This window comes from Pararge aegeria, chromosome 20 (assembly GCF_905163445.1).
Source record: "Pararge aegeria chromosome 20, ilParAegt1.1, whole genome shotgun sequence".
Lineage (NCBI taxonomy): Eukaryota > Metazoa > Arthropoda > Insecta > Lepidoptera > Nymphalidae > Pararge > Pararge aegeria.
This window is the reverse complement of record NC_053199.1, coordinates 17,302,832-17,319,675: the sequence shown is the minus strand read 5'-3', so window position 1 is coordinate 17,319,675 and position 16,844 is coordinate 17,302,832. Positions and strand designations below refer to the sequence as shown.

Sequence of the window (16,844 nt, the reverse complement as noted above, 5' to 3'; positions counted from 1 at the left end):
TGAAGGCATAGAATAGAAGGATATAGACTTGGCCAAAGTTAACCTTTTTATCTCGTTGGCAAATCCCAATGGATACCACCACGACAGGGCGCAGTGGATATGTCGGACTCTTACCGACTGAAACCCCACAGCTAGCGGCGCCGACCGAGTGTTGCCAGCTAGTTGTAATTGCCGTGCTGAGAGACGAGTGGCGGGTGTCGAGCGAGGGGGTGGCGTGTGGCCACCCACGGCGCCGGCGTCACGTCGCATGGCGGTACCGAGCTGTGCGATGCACGTGCGCGATGACAATGCGCGCAACAGGCGGCTACGTGCCCACTCGCGCAGTTTGACACTCGAGAAGGGCCGCGATGCTTTATTAAAGGAAGAACAATACACGCGGAATATTTGTAAGTAGTTGGTAAGCGACTGCGTATCAGCTGCAAAACGGAACAATGTAGTGTTTCGAATATTTGTACTTGTTCGAAAATACTCCTCAGCTTCTGTTTAGGCTTGGCATGGCACGGTGACTGGCTTTGACCAGATGACCTGATTTCGATTGAACGACTTTTAGTTTGTTATTGACTTTTAATTACCTCCACTTGACCGGAGATAATAATGGAAATTTTTACACCTACCTATAATTGATTATTGTAATGGCACTAGGCAGAGTTTGTAATTCTATAGAAAGTGGACCCGAATGGAAACCGGTATAATAAATATTGTAGTGTAGCTATTGCCATCAACTCACATGTTTACATTTCTCATGTACGCATCATAAGTGCCATCTAAGACTTCGATTTCTCGATTGCGAGAGAGCAAATTTTGCACTAAAGGTAGGTACTGTACTGCAGCGGTGATAGCTTAGGGGGACTAGGCTATCACCTGTTGCAGGTGCACGTTAAATTTTCTAAGTTATTTGCGTTTTAAGGAATTAAAATATCACTTGCCTCTACGGTGAAGGAAAACATCGTGAGGAAGCCTGTATGCCTGAAAATTCTCCATAATGTTCTCAAAGGCGTGTCAAGTTTACCAAGCCGCACTGGGTCAGCCTGATGGACTATTGCCTAACTCCGTACGGTCCGGTACGTACTCCTAAGTCGTCCGGGCACGTACTCTCCCACGGAGATGGCTGTGAGCTCCCTGGATACTATGGTAGGGGCGGGCCACGGGCAGCGAGCACGTGGTGGCGGGCGAGTTAGTGTGTCAGCGTGAGGGTAAATATAGAGTGCGATGAAGTGTTGAAATGTTAATAATGCGAGGCCGGTCGTTCCCGCCGCCCCCGCACCGCGCTCTCGACTCCGCAATCATAGCTTGCGTGTTTATCTGATTTAGCGCTGATTGCCTGGTACTTATAACATGTACACACTTTGCAACTACACACCTACTAGTCAATTGATTAGACCACAGTGTTTCAAACAAAACGAATATAAATTACGCGCTAGTCTTTCTATTAATGTAGCGTTTATAGATCTTTATAACCCGAAACGAAACACCATGTTTTCTCGTTTTTCTGTTCAGAATCGAAGAATTCGGATTCTTTCCACACCACCCAGTGTAGAGTGGCAAAGCATTGTGGACATGTAAAATTGAACTGCAATCGTGAACACAAAGGGCATGCAATAAGAAGTTACGGTCATGTATAATTGTGGCAATGTGTGCCTAGTTCATGGTTACGGCTTGACTCAGATGACTGTAGGACGTAAGTATTATAATGTAGACCTCGTCAGTAATCCTACGCAACATACGCGTACTTACGGCTAATTTGGTCAAATTAATGTGATATATAAAACTAATATAAAATAACCTAACTTAACTAACCACCTAGAGAAAAATTTACCGTACAGTTGCACCCCAGTTGTGAACGAAAAATGTAAGCAATTGAAGCATCACCCCCTTATTAAATTTCCGAACTTTGCTCGAAATAAATATGCTTTAATGAAACTAATTGAAGTAAAATTAAGGTGGTGCTGTTTTACAAATAAAATTAAATTAGCTTTGGCATTTTGTCCCTTTAACCTTAATCAAATATTTATTAAACTCGAAGTCTAATTATTTGCCTACTAACATTAACTCAGGAAGGAAATCGGAGAATTATTATTAGAAGTTTAAAGTTAGCCTTGTGGCCACCCTGAACAAAGACGAAGTCACCACCTGACTTGATTAAAGGCGAATTCAGGCTTCGTCCACTATTCCATATACCTGCGCTTTGTAGAGTTCGAGCGTTTCATCTGTGAACTCACTCAGGCTCCGGCCAACCCACAGCACGGAATAGGTAATTCTAATGTACCGAAGTTGCATTGATCTTGAGAGAATTATGCTGCGCACTGCGTAATCGCACTTTACCGCCACGTGCACTGGCGCTCGTGTGTCAGGGTTGTCGAGCCACGAGAAATAAGAAACTTACCGACAAAAGTTTTAGGAACATTTAATTTATTTAAATATATTTTACTTTGATAAAGAATTCTGCATTCTTTTGCCACTTTTTAAGTAACTATAATCATAATTACTAACTGTCACAGGTACTGCACTGGATAACTTAGACATCGTGCAGTAAAGCGAATGTTTTGAGCATCGATAACCGGTTTTTGTATATTACTGAAACCTATAGTTCTGTTTCACCCCAGTACGTAAATGTAACTAATTTACCTCGTTTTAAAAGTGTCAAATTATAATAAGTAACTTTAGCTGATGTGATAGTGTTTTGACACTCGAGAGATATTTTACCGTGCGGGCGGGCACATGTCGTTTTCGAGTAACGAAATACTTGAAAATCTGAGTAACATGGATTTTATTTATACTGGCTTGGCTTTTATCAAATTTGGCTACAATGGGTCGCTCGCACATGTAGTAGCAAGGCAGCAGCAGTGACGGGAGGTTTGTTGCAGCTCCGCCGGGCGGCGCGCCGGCCTTCGCGCCGCGCCAGCACGCGCTGGTGCTGGCGCGCGCGGGCGACACGGCCGAGCTGCGCTGCCGCGTGCTGCGCCTCGCCGAGCGAGCGGTGAGTGAGTTCCGAGACTGGCCGAGCCCTTCCGTCCGACTAACTATTCGATTCATTGGGAAAGAGCTGAAGGCGGGAGATTGCTGATACAGTTAGATAGGTATTCGGTACAAACAAACAAACAAAGATAAATACATCATCTTTATATAATGGTCATAAATTAGTGTCTTTTGCATATCGTCTGCGAAACCTACAGAAGTCATTCGTGGGATTGAGAATACGCTTTTATAACATGATTCCTACTTTGGACAATGCATAAGTTTAAAGAATATGTTAAAACAAATTTATTACAACGAGGTTACTATGCAATTGATTAATTTCTTAACACAAGGTTGCTTGGAGGCATATGGCTCCGCTTCATCTCTCACAAGATAGAAAAAATCATGTTAAAATGTAAAAAGTAAACAGTTGATGTTGAAAAAGAGCAACTGTTGAGTTTCTTGCCGTAGTAAGTCAGATCACAAACTGCTATTGTAAGTTCACTATGATAGTTAGATATATGTCCTCCGCGACTTTTTGTAGATAATTATTTTTAATAAACTTTAATAAAGTACATCCTTTTTATGTATTACAAATAAATTACACAGCGCACGCCGAAAAAAAAAAATTTTACAGGCAAAATTTTTCTGCTTTATGTAGTTTTAGATTATTGCAATTTTTTTAAGGATCTTTAGTTTTGACGTGACAACGTCTTATAAATTGGTTTGCCGGGTGACACTTCAAGAAACTGCGTTACGCTCCGCTCACGTTATGCGCTCACAATGAGAGCGAGTGAGAGGCACGCGTCCCTTCCACTCGGGCATGGTTAGCCCGCCTAAGAGCGAGAGAGACAGACATAAAAAGTGAAAGGCACGCGTCCCTTTGTAGTAAACGCTGTTTCATTGTACGCAAATGTATTGCAAGTTATTGTATGTATATTTGTGTATAAATACGTATGTATGTGTAAAGGTAAAAATAAAATTTTGTTAATATGAAATTCAGTGCGAGATTCTTTGTATAAATTAATGTTTTAAATATAATTCTTTGTATAAATAAATGTTTTAAATTGTTACTATTATTTCATCCTTCTTCCTACTATACGAATGAATATTCACATTAAAATTATTTTACCACTCAAAGTCGTTGTCACGTAAAACTTTCGCCCGTATACCGACTTTACAGGCAACCAATTTTTATTTTAATAAATGAATCTATAGCCTTCCTCGATACGTGCGGTCCAATCGGACCAATATTTTCTGAGATTAGCGTACAAGCAAAACAAACAAACAAACTCTCTAGCTTTATGTATTAGTATTTATTTATTTAAGATTATATCATTTCGTATTAAATTATATTATTTACATTTACCAGTAGGTACGCCCATGCTAAGAGAGCTAATAAAGCTGTGGGATGATACAAGTTTTTCCTTACCCCGGGAGGGGAATAATTTCTCCTCTAGCCGTGCAGGGAACTCAGCTCTACGCAATCGGGGGGTGAAATGGGAACCCTTTAAGACGTCCTCCGCGAGGCGCGGGCCTAGACTAAGGGTGACGTTTAAACAGGGTCTAGTCCACTCCACTTACGGAAAATGCCTCCATCGCTCGCCATCCAGGCTGAATGTCGGTGAAAATTCTGAATGAAATATTTGGAGTTGGGAGCGGAAGTTACGGCAGGAGTGCTGTGTCCTAATAACAGGCGCCAATGTGTCGTTTGCGTATATCGCTTGTAACAGGTATGTAGGTAGGTATATAATTTTTTGTATTGTAACGAAAAGAGCTATCTTTTTATCGCGGATTAAATACGCTGACAATGTGTTACTGTTAATTGTCTTTGTTGTTAAAATATATGTGCACCTACAGACTCATAAAACAACACTTCTTCCCCCATTACTTCATTATGGTAGTTACATCAAATTGTTATTGAAATAATATAAATACCTGTTTTAGAACAGGGACCTTTCCCACAACACTAAAAATTGCTAAGGTCACCCCTATTTATAAATCCGGTCCTAAATCGGATCCCAGTAACTATCGACCCATTTCCGTGCTTCCGGTTCTTTCGAAGATCTTTGAGAAAGTAATCTATAATCGACTAGAAACGTGCTTGAACTCAATAGATTTTTTGTACCCTAAACAATACGGATTTAGACCCAAATCTAACACCCTCTCTGCAACTGTAGACTTAGTCACCAGAATAAAAAATAACATAGATGACAAAAAAATTGCACTTGGCATATTTATAGACTTAAAAAAGGCATTCGATACAGTCAGCCATCAAATACTCTTAAACAAATTAAAGGACATAGGTATCACTGACAATGCTCATAAAATTTTTGAATCGTACTTAACTGATCGCTCCCAGGTAGTCAAGATCGGGGAATACCAAAGCTGTCATAAATCGATAACTTACGGAGTTCCTCAGGGCTCGATTCTTGGATCTATACTTTTCTTGATTTATATTAATAATATAAGTAAAATAGGACTTAAAGGTGAATTATCACTATATGCCGATGATACCACTTTATTTTATTATGGTAATAAAATAGAGACAATAGTTCAAGACGCACAAAATGACCTTAACTTACTTAATGTCTGGTTTCAATGTAACTTACTGACCATCAATATAAGTAAAACTCATTACGTAATTTTTGCAGCAAAGAAAAAAAAATTAACAATTTTGAACCCTTAAAAATAAATAATACTACAATCACTAGATCAGACTGTGAAGAATACTTGGGTCTCATCTTAGACAGCAAACTTACATGGAAACCACACATAAGAAAAATTAAATCGAAAATAATTACTCTTACTGGAGCCTTGCGAAGCATAGTACGTTGCCTACCACATAAAGTCCGATACATAATATACAACTCACTAGTTAAGCCACATATCGACTACCTTATCCAAATCTGGGGCTCAGCAGCCAACACCAATATAAAACTTTTACAAACAGCTCAAAATAAATTAGTAAAAATATTATTTAAATATGATTTTCTTACACCAACAGTAAAACTATATCAAGAAACAAAATTGATGAATATTTCAAGTACATACAAATACTACACATGCATTTTAATTCGAAAAATTTTAACAAAAGACATACACACAAATACAACTTTTACTATTAAAAATAAATTCCCGCAATTGAGACAGTTAAGAAGTGCAAATAATATAATACTACGCCCACCAAGAACTAACTACGGTAAAAAAAATATAACATTTGAAAGTGCCCAATTATACAATAAACTCCCTAAGTGTATAAAAGAAAGTAAAAGTTTCTACAATTTCAAAAAACTATTAAAGGCCCACCTACTAAATGAAAAATAATAACTATTTCTCCTATCTACTAACTGAGGCACATCTTGTCACTCTACGTCTATGTAATATCCACTTCATGACGTAGATATGCCTAGCGTTAGTGGGATTTTTGTTACAATGGTACCATACTACCCTCATATTTTTGTATACTTTTAAGTTAAAAGTTCTAACGGATAGCTGCATGTAAATTAATTGTTTTTGGCATGTGGAATTAAGTCTTTTTTTTGTGTAGCACGCTCTAACTTACAATCTCAGCAAACCTTATAATGCTTAAGTTTTCATGTAAGTGAATACTGTTCTTATGAAAACAATAAATTTCTTAAACCGCAAATAGTATAGTTTAAACAAAATATTAATGAGCAAGTGTAAATATCTTTTATGTTTTGCCTGCACACAGTGGCGCGCACTCCATACATGCATAAAAGCACTGCATACCCTAACATTGATATATAACTCGAATAGGAGGAGAATTTGTGCCATTTTATGCAATTTTCCTGGTGTATGCATACCCTGGTAGGAAACCCAATGCACGCCACTGCCTGTACATACATAGATAAATAGTTTTTATAAATTAAAATTTTTGAACGACTGATTTTTCTTTGTTCTTCCACAACTTAGACAGAGCTTTTGGTCGATTTGTATTTGACGTCGTCGCTCGCTGCGATAAAGTCGTGAAGCAAATTATATCGAGATCCAGTGTAAACGTTCGCTCTTTCGTTTTCGGATCTGTCACATACCAGAGCAGGTAGAAATAGAAGTCAAAGTATTAATAGACAGCACGCAGAGATCTAGTATGCTTGTGTAGTGTAGCGTGCGCTTCGCGAGAAGTGCGGAGGCCCGCAGCGCCCTCCGCTGCGCTCCGGAGGAACTCTAAAAATAATCAATGCCAATGTCACACGCCCCGCGCGCCGCCGCTACACGTGCTTCCGACTTCCGCTTATTTGTACGCACATCCCCTTCCAATGACTCGCGCACCACCAGTACCGACTCTCCCGTTGGAACCGACCTCTCTGCTGCGATGCTACTGCGCACTAAGTTACAGCCCGTCCAAATGAGCCAACTATACTGATAATTAGAAGGCACGATTTTATTTACCGCGTGATAAAAATAATTCATCCTTGAAGAGAATAAATCAATTAAGAGTTCCTGCTCATCGAAAGTTGTACCTACGTATGAAAGGGGAAGAACCAGGTCTATTTGAAAACTTATAATTCCTAGTTAAGATCGTGTTTGTCGGCAAAAACGAGCTGCGTACCGATTAGTGATGTCGGTATCATAAAATCCTAATTCCTTAAAGCTGAACCATAACTTAAGATCGTAGTCCAGTAACTGCTTGGGGCTGAATAATAATAAAACTTTCAAATTCGACAAGTAGAACCAACCGGTTCTACTTCATTCGGTCAACCTGTGAATATGTTTGCAAACAATAATTATATATTTAGCAGTAATTTTTCTCTCGCGTGAACTAACGGATTTGTAGATATTTAATTCGAGTGGGAAATCGTAAACATTCTAGTATTGAAAAGCTCGATAGCACTATTCATAACAAGACATAAACAGCACTGAGGAGCTCGTTGCAGAGTTGTTTGTGAGACACGCGGAAAGATTTTATTGGAGGTATTTCTCACCGGAGCGCGGCATCGCGTGCAGTAGGATAAGTGGAGCTCGAATTAGCGATACAATAATCCGAAGTGCGAACCCACGGGCAGTGACACGCGACTCTGTGCGGGCGGCACGCATCCTGCCGTGACAACATCACGCGCTTGTTAGGACTAGTCACCCAACATGGGGCTTGGATTGCTCTAAGTTTTAGCAATTATCCCCTTAGCTCGAAAGCCATACTAACATAATGCCTTTAATGCTAAACCTCTAGCAAATGTGAATTGCACGCAGATCCTTCGAGCAGTCATTTTGCAGACACATTCACTGCGGTAGAATAAAAAAACTACTCATACTGCAATTTTGCACATGGTTGCCAGTCTCATACTCTGTCTCGTTGAAATCTGCACATTGCCTTATGTCATAAAATAAGGATTTTCGGGAATTTGGAAATGTTCTGGCTTCTGAAGCATTAACTTGTGACCTATGTATGTTAATTCTAGTACCCAAATGCTTTCACTATGAAGAGATACATCCCCTTTTGCTAAACATAATATTATAGCTTTCAAGTTATGCCAAAATACGTAGAACTGGTGTAACTTTTCGTCCAAAATCCCTCATTGTTTGAAGACCAGTGTCTTCAGACAATGCGTGTTGCTAGTGATGACTTACGGATATAATGAAGCTAGCTACTGAAGGCTCAGAGTCACTAAGCGGGCAATGAAGAGGCTATGCTGAAAGTTTCTCTAAGTGATCTGATCAGAAAGGAGGAGAGAAAAAACTAGGGTTACTGTTACTTAGGTGGCAATTGGCGGGATATAACTCGGAGATGGACGTTGAGGTCCCAAAGGGACTGGAATGGCGACCCCGCATCGGTAAACGCAGCGTCGGTCTGCCCCCAACGAGATGGACGAACAACATCTGACGACGAGTTGCTGGAAACAGCTCGAAACAAGCGACCCAAGATCGTGGATTTTCAAACTCCCTACAAAAGACCAATGTCTAGCAGTGAATGTAGGTATATTTGGTTAAGTGATGATGTTGCTGACGACTTTAATCTCTACATTGCTTCGCCCGTAATTTTTACAATAAATCCCACGACCGATCGAGAACTAAATAAGTGCCGAAAAGCTTACCGATATCTGGCATGTGTCGCGGAAATGTCCGCAAATCTTCGAGGCCGCGTCACGCGCTAAAAGCGGCGTGTCGTTACAGCGACCAGAACATCGCCGTCGGTCATCGACTCTGCGCCCGATATAGCGCCACGCGCCCGGAAGCTGCCCGCGACCAGCGCAGCAGTCGCGCTGAGAGGCGTTTGTTGTGATGCTTCGGCCGCGTCTTTCTTGACATTCGTTGAGTTCGCGTGCAGCGCTCCACGCTACTCAATAAATCACCGAAATTAACACATCGTTACGAATACGCATTGCAGCTTAAATTAATTGTGTAAAGCGTCTTCATGTTTTAGTTTGCGTGTTTATTTGGTAGCTTGTTATACATGATTGTGTGAATAATTCTATTCGTAAGATATGCCGCTGACACCGAAAAGCTATGGCACTGTTATTCATTGGTTAAAATTATCTGATGAGAAACACTTTCAACTTACGGCACGCACCTAACAGGAAGTATCTAACTTTTCACATCTAGAGCCCTAAATATAAACGTGATATAACGTTGCAAAGCAGTATCACTCTTAATACAGTGGATAATCCCCACAACAGTGCTGAAATTGTTATTATATTGATTTACATCCGTTCCAGCAGCAAGTGTCGTGGGTGCGCTCCAGCGACCTGCAGATCCTCACGCACGCCGGCGCCGTGTTCACGGCCGACGCGCGCGTGTCGTGCTCCGAGGCGCCGGACGCGGGCGACGCGGACGACGCGGACGACTGGGCGCCGCGCGTCACGTCGCGCGACGGCGGCGCGGCGGGCGCGGTGCACACGCTGCGCATCGCGCGGCTGCGTCCCGGCGACGCGGGCCGCTACGAGTGCCAGATCAACACGGAGCCCAAGATGAGCTTGTTCTTCAACCTCACCGTTGTAGGTGAGTACCCCGCGTCTCGCGTAAGCGAGAGAGACAAGCTAACATGTGAAACAAGACCTACGGAATAGATCATAGTATTTCGTACTATTATCTAATATCAAAGGTATTTTAAAAATGATCTAATTAACAGATCCACAATATTGTATACAAAAACGGTTGTGTACGTTGTAGGATTCTCTCTAAGTAGATGATCTGTGCCGCTTGGGGACGGCTGACTAGAATACCGTTGTCACCACCCCTCCACCCGCGTGTGGTGCGCCGCGTACTTTTCACGAACCGAATAATAAGGGAAAATATTCCCTGAAAAAATATTTTCGCATTGGTGGTTCACACGCGCCTCGGTGCATGTCGGGTCGGTGAGCGCGCAGTACAAAATGTTTTTGAGGCAAGAAGAGAACGTAACCAAGCGGCGCGGCGCGGCGCAGGCGCAACCAAGCGGATGTGCGCGGAGTGGTTGTTGCTTTAGTAAGTTTTCCTCGAATGTTTAGTTGCGCATGAACCATTTCTGAGAATCTGTACATATTACGGCCTTACGCCATAAGGGGGCATTTTAATCATTTTGGATCTTACGAAAGGGTGCTAACGGAATCCTATGACTTAGCCTCTGCTGCCCTCTAGGTTGTTCTTTGCGTGGCGTCGCATTCGGAGTAATTTTCCGTCCGTTTACAATGGTAACAGTTTTGTTAGTATACGTTATCTTGTTTGATAAATGTTCTCACTATCTAATCTAAAAACTTAAATCAACAACAATAAACTCTTCAACATCTAATCTTCTGTTAGCCTTTCTTACCTGATTTTTGCGAACCGTAGGGTAGCGTTATGTATTTTCAGTCTACGAGTGTGAATATGTGCTTGCATGTTTAATTGCCTCATAGGTGACGCAGGGCAGTGTGGGGCCACACTGCCCTGCGTATATGGGTCCTGTTCTAAGAAGAAGCCACTAACTTAGCCGGGTATTATTTTTGATAACACCATTTCACTTTGTCATTTAAAATTATTAGAAGATCAATCTGGTTGGAGCAATAATTTACAAGTTTTTTTATCGTTTACGTAGACCCTTATAATATAATAGGACTTTTTCAGGATTTTTAAGTGTCCATACACGGATACACGATTTAATCGTAATCCCGACGAATGTGTTCATGCTTCTACTGCATACATAGTAAGTCTGCCGTCTGGCGCAGTGGGCAGCGACCCTGCTTTCTGAGTCCAAGGCCGTGGGTTCGTGTCCCACTGCTGGAAAATATTTGTGTGATGAGCATGATATTTTTCTGTGTGTGGGTGTATATGTATGTTATAAGTACTGATGTATATTATTCATAAAAATATTCATCAGTCATCTTAATACGCACAACACAAGCTACGCTTATTATGTGGCTAGATGCTGATTGTGTGATTGTCGTAATATATTTATTATAGTAATGTGTGGGAGTTTTCGGAATAGCAGATATTCTTTCTTAATGTCTGTGCGAATTGCGCTGCGGTAAAAACGGCTGCTCGAGCAGTCAGCAGGATGAGAGTGTTAAGTTTGAGATTTTCTACGTACGCTTACTTATTCGATCGCGTGAAAGTTAACTACGATTTGTATGGTATCGTTGGAGCGCGACCTGTGATCTAGTTACAATGCTGACAACTAGACGGCGCTTATTCCGTTCCGTACAAACCGGAGTGAAGTTTCCCGCGGCCGCACGAGCGGGCGTAGGTGGGAGCGGTGCGTGTACGGGCTGCGTGCGCAGAGTCGTCGTTGCCGGCGGTGGCGGTGCGCGCGCTGGGCGGCGCGCGGCGCGGCGCGGCGGGCGGCGCGGCGCAGCTGGCGTGCGAGGCGCGCTACGAGCCCGCGCCGCCCGCGCTGCTGGCCGCGCTGCCCGCGCTGCACGTGAGCTGGGCGCGCGACGGCCTCGCGCTCGACCCGCAGGTACGAGCCCCGCCTGCGATTCCTTACTTATGTTGATGAACTCGGCACGATACGTGTTGAAGGTCGTGTTCTTTGCATCTGATGTATCATTTATCCGTGGTCCGCCAATCAGAATGATAAAAAAGTTAACAATTCACTCTTTCGATTATCAATAGTCTCTTTTCAAGCTACTCTTTTAAAATAGTTAAAAATTTATTGTGTCTTATGGGTTGTCAAATCTTGGTGCTAAAATACATTAATTCCCGCCTCTGGCGTCGAAGATCACATTATTATTTCACTAGCTTTTGCCGGCGTACCTGATCCGCGTTTATTACGGTTTTTTACAAATTCCGTGGAAACCTTTCTCAATCCTCTCAGCTAATACTTTGCCAAGTATTATCGAGTCGATTGGTTGCCACGTTAGTTTCGAACACGAGCGAGGTCTGAGACGGAGCGTGCCCGCAGAGCCCGCGCGGCGGCGTCAGCCTGGACACGGAGCGCTGGGCGGGGCGCGTGCGCTCGCGCCTCACGCTGGCGCGCCTGCGCGGCGCCGACGCGGGCCGCTACACCTGCCGCGCCGGCGCCGCTTCGGCCGAGCTGCGCCTGCGCGTGGGCGACGGCGACGCGGGTGAGTGCTGCCGACGAGGTACACCCACGGCAGTAGCCTACCTACAAAATTTGCTCGCTCGCAGACGAGGACTCGATTTCGAATATCGTACTCTGTATCGTTAAAGTAAAATGGACCCAATGAGACTCGTATTAGAATTGCGAATCCTGTACTTTTATTTTTGTTTTACGAAGGTTCTGTGAAAAGACCGAACTAAAGAATTGCAGGCCGATTGGAACTTCAAAAAATGATAAAAATATCCGTTTGATTCTGATGTTCAAGTATTGCCATACTCGATAGCGACCCCTCGACTGCGGGCGAGCCAATCTTGTGCTCCGGCTAGAGCCTGTATCGACGCCGACGAGATATTTCAGCTAAGAGAAGTATATATTGCACAACAGAGCTTGTTGTCAAATTATTATGATTTGGAATAGAATCGTATTAGAAAACTTATCACACAGTCATCAAAACATGATAAAAAACACACGATGTTTGTCACAATGTCTGGGGGTGTGAGTTTTATTCATCCTGACTCGGTTACACTGGAAAAATACTGTTCGGCAATTGGATTATTGAGTCATTCAAAATTGATTCTATCCAATAATCTCCCTTAAATCCCTCGCAGTTGTAATGTGCCCGAGCGGAAGCTTTTAGAATAGCTTCGAGTGGATTGCCAAAATACTTATTTTTAGGAAAAATGTATGTTTTAAATACACGGCGACAGTTATCTTAATAACAACAATAATATTATAATAATAATGAATAATCCGTGGGCTTCGTTATTATATTAGGATAAACCGCTTGTCGGTTCGTTATCACATTGTTTATTACATTAAATATTGATGAGCTCGATATCATTTAAGTACCTACTATGTATTTTGGCGACAGTGGCATGCTTCGATAAGAGCAACTACTAACAATTTTAATGATTTATCAAAACAAATCTACCATCATAAAATCGCAGTTGATATCCTTCCTAACGAATATATACAACGTGTAACCGAATTATGAAATATTATTGAACGGTGCATAGTAGTGTAGGTATATAGTATATGGAATCACCTTTACTTGTAAAATATTGAAATCAAAAGAAGCATGTTTATTTTTCCATACAAACTAAGTGTTTACTTATTGTCGTAAGTAAAACCCTATTGAAGATGAAATCCGGCACGGGCATAGCAGCTCCGCTACACGATGCTGTGTTTTTCAGTGTCTAGTTGTTTATTTGTGTATTATAAGTATTTATCTATATTATTCATTAAAATATTTAACAGTCATGTTAGTACTCACAACACAAGTTATAAATAAATAAATAAATAAAACGCTTACTTAGGGGCTAGATGGTGATGTATGTGTTGTCGTAATATAATTATCATTTAACTTCTGCAACTTCGTCTGCGTGGTCTTCAGAATTGGATCTAAAGCTTTGCCCTTTAACTCATTAACAGTTTTTAATCTTCAACCACGGGAACTGTTTGAGAGATCGGTATAGAAAGTACATGTCCTTTTCCATAGCATAGGTGACATGCATACCAAATTTCAAAGCTTTCTGCTCGCGAATTAGCTCGTAAGCAATTTTCAATTTTCTCTCGGGAACTCCTTAAGGGACCGGGACCGGGCATGATCGAGTAACAAACATCCACACTTTCACATTTATTATATTAGTAGGCTAGTAGGATTATTTTGCGACGCGATAGGGGGAGACTACGTCCAAGGCGTGGCGGCGCTCACACGACGCGTGTTGCAGAGGGCGAGCTGGAGGCCATGCAGCGCGACGAGGCGGCGGCGCGCGTCGGTGCGGCCGTGCCGCTGCGCGCCACCTCACTGCTGCTGCCGCTGCTGCTGCTGCCGCTGCTGCTCACGTGACGCGCGCCGCCGGGACGGGAGCCCCAACGCGAGAACACGAGTGTGCCTATCGAGAACACGAGTGTGACCATCTAGAACACGACTGTGACCACCGAGAACATGAGTGTGACCATCTAGAACACAAGTGTGCCTTCTGTGGCAACGAGTGTCATTAAAGAGAAAATGAGTGTGTATTCCTGTAAAAACGAGTGTGACCACCGAGAACACAAGTGTGACAATGCTGTGTATACGCAAACTGACTTATTTTGATTTGTAAATATTGTGAATAGCTATTTATTACGCTGATTGCACATTACTCAGCGCCGAGTGATTATGAGGTCGCGTCGCATCGTTCCCAATGCTAAGTACATGGCCTCCGCGGCAGGTTTTGCGCATGTGTAATATGCAATCATCATGACGTGTAAATAAATATGGACAGTGCCATGATGCAGTTGTTTTACTTGGAACATTCAGCGGAAACGCCTCACCTTTCCCATACAGCTATGAATTCTTAGATAAGTACTCAAATACCCTGTAAAGGTCAAGTTCTAATAGAAAACGCTGTTAGTAGCAGCGCGAGGTTTGAACTTCGCCTTCACTCCGAATGAAGGCGACGGCAGTTTGATTTCATTTTTTAATTTTTAATTTCCAATTTTGTTTTCGATGCAACATAATTAAATAAATAGGGACAAATGGTTATCTAAGTGTTACTTGTATTGTAAGTCTTTTATCTTTTCACGCTAACTTTATAAATGTAAACTATATAAGTACTTGTTATTATAGCGTGTCTACATACGTTCTACAGACAGGTTCACAATTTAGTTCCGAATGAGGTTCATATACCTACATTTTGCGAAATCGGTGTAACAAAGAATGAATACCTAGCAGATACGGGAATGACCTAAAAGGGGTTCCGTTTTATGAACACAAAATTGCACTGAATACAGGAATTAAACTAAATTTGTGTAGTTTAGCATCGGAACGGAAGAACACGCATCGCCTCGCAGCCAACTCAGCAAATAATCTAAAAGTGGACAGCTTCGTCCATGGGGCCCCGAGTTTGTTTACTCGCCTATATCACAGTTGCGTGGCGACTGCCATTCGTTTCTTTTATTTTTACCTTTTTGAACGTAACTTTTAATAAATGAATGTTTAAACTTCTATTGTATACCATAACGAGGAAAACAGGTAAGTAAACAGGTAACAGGTATTCTAGTGAGCAATTTATCTACAGACAAAAACATACCCTCCCCAAGCGAATAATGATTTGATGTTAAATGCCCCGTATAAACCGATGAGGTGCGATACCCTCTAGAAACCGATGGAGGATATGATTTGATTACAACTATCATTCTCCTAACAGTTTAGTTAGCTGATATCTTAGACTGGATCAACTCGTGCCACCAGGTGATATTGCAGTCAAATGTGAACTTGTATTGGAATAAAAAGCACATCGAACCTACAGATGTAAGCCTTATCGGTACTTAGCGAAGTGTTCCGCGGGCAACGGTTGTAAATGGTAACTACTCGTGATGATTTCCCGTAAGTCTCATCATCGAAATCCGCCTGCTGGGCTCAGGCCTCCAGCCGCGTACGAGAATGCAAACCTAATTATAATTTATTAATGGCAAAGTGTGTCTTTTATTATATTTGATCAGCTTGTTGTTTGTTATATTTGATTAGCTCAACCGCGCTATGTTGCTCGTAGTCTATATTTTTCGATTTTACAATCATCTCGTTGGACAAAGGCAAAGCAATGGAAGGGTATTTAACAGTATAGTATTATATCCTCCGTGCTACTACTACCACGTACTGCGATCACCGAGCCGCCCGCCCAGCGTACCGTGTATGTGCAAACCTTTCCTTTCAAACTTGGACTCCACCAGTGGACTGTAATACCTACCAAGGAAGTGCCTGCCGTTTTGTCGATTCATCCTCACATTGCAATACTTGTTATCCACTGCGATAAATTGTTTAATAGGTAATTAATGTAATTGTAGTACCGTTTATATCGTTAATTGTTATTTACCTAACTAGGTAAATATAAGTTAGTGATTGAGTGTTTGAAGTAACATATTATGACAGCGTTCCTGAGTAAAGAAGAAAATCTTTTTATGTGTGTTCTATAGATATTAGCATTACTAGAAAACCAATCGGCAAGTGTCCGGAAAATGTCTACCGCTATTTTCTGCAGCATTGCTTTACAGTAGTGTTGCCCAAATGCAAGAACAAGACGAGACTTAGCCAGTCTTGGTCTTGGTCTTGCGCCAATACACCTGGTCTTGGTCTTGGTCTTGGTCTTGCGCTCCCAGTCTTGGTCTTGGTCTTGGTCTTGCAGCAAGAGTCTTGCAAGTCTTGCAATTACCTATTAGTCTATTACTATTTATTAAAGTTTACTTTAAATCTTAGAAAAACGTATTAGAATTGGAACATTGTGAGCTTGAATTAACATAGCCATAGTAAAGATCAAGCAGATTAATAAATAACTGAAGATTTGATAAGAAATTCGAAAAATCAACTGACCTATATGTCGTTTTCCATGGAAGTAACTGTTTCTTAATAAACATTTATGATTTATAAGCTTAC

At 41.8% G+C, this 16,844-nt stretch overlaps 1 protein-coding gene across 1 annotated transcript; it reads left to right on the top strand.

Moving 5' to 3' along the window:
• Positions 1–247: 247 nt before the first annotated feature.
• LOC120632913 lies at positions 248–14,705 on the top strand. The gene is made up of 7 exons (XM_039902951.1): positions 248–386; positions 2,865–2,974; positions 9,633–9,912; positions 11,649–11,827; positions 12,272–12,434; positions 12,696–12,796; positions 14,082–14,705. The coding sequence occupies exons 1-7, from the start codon at positions 248–250 to the stop codon at positions 14,277–14,279; spliced, it is 1,170 nt and encodes a 389-aa protein (XP_039758885.1). The 3' UTR covers positions 14,280–14,705.
• The last annotated feature ends 2,139 nt before the right edge of the window (positions 14,706–16,844 follow it).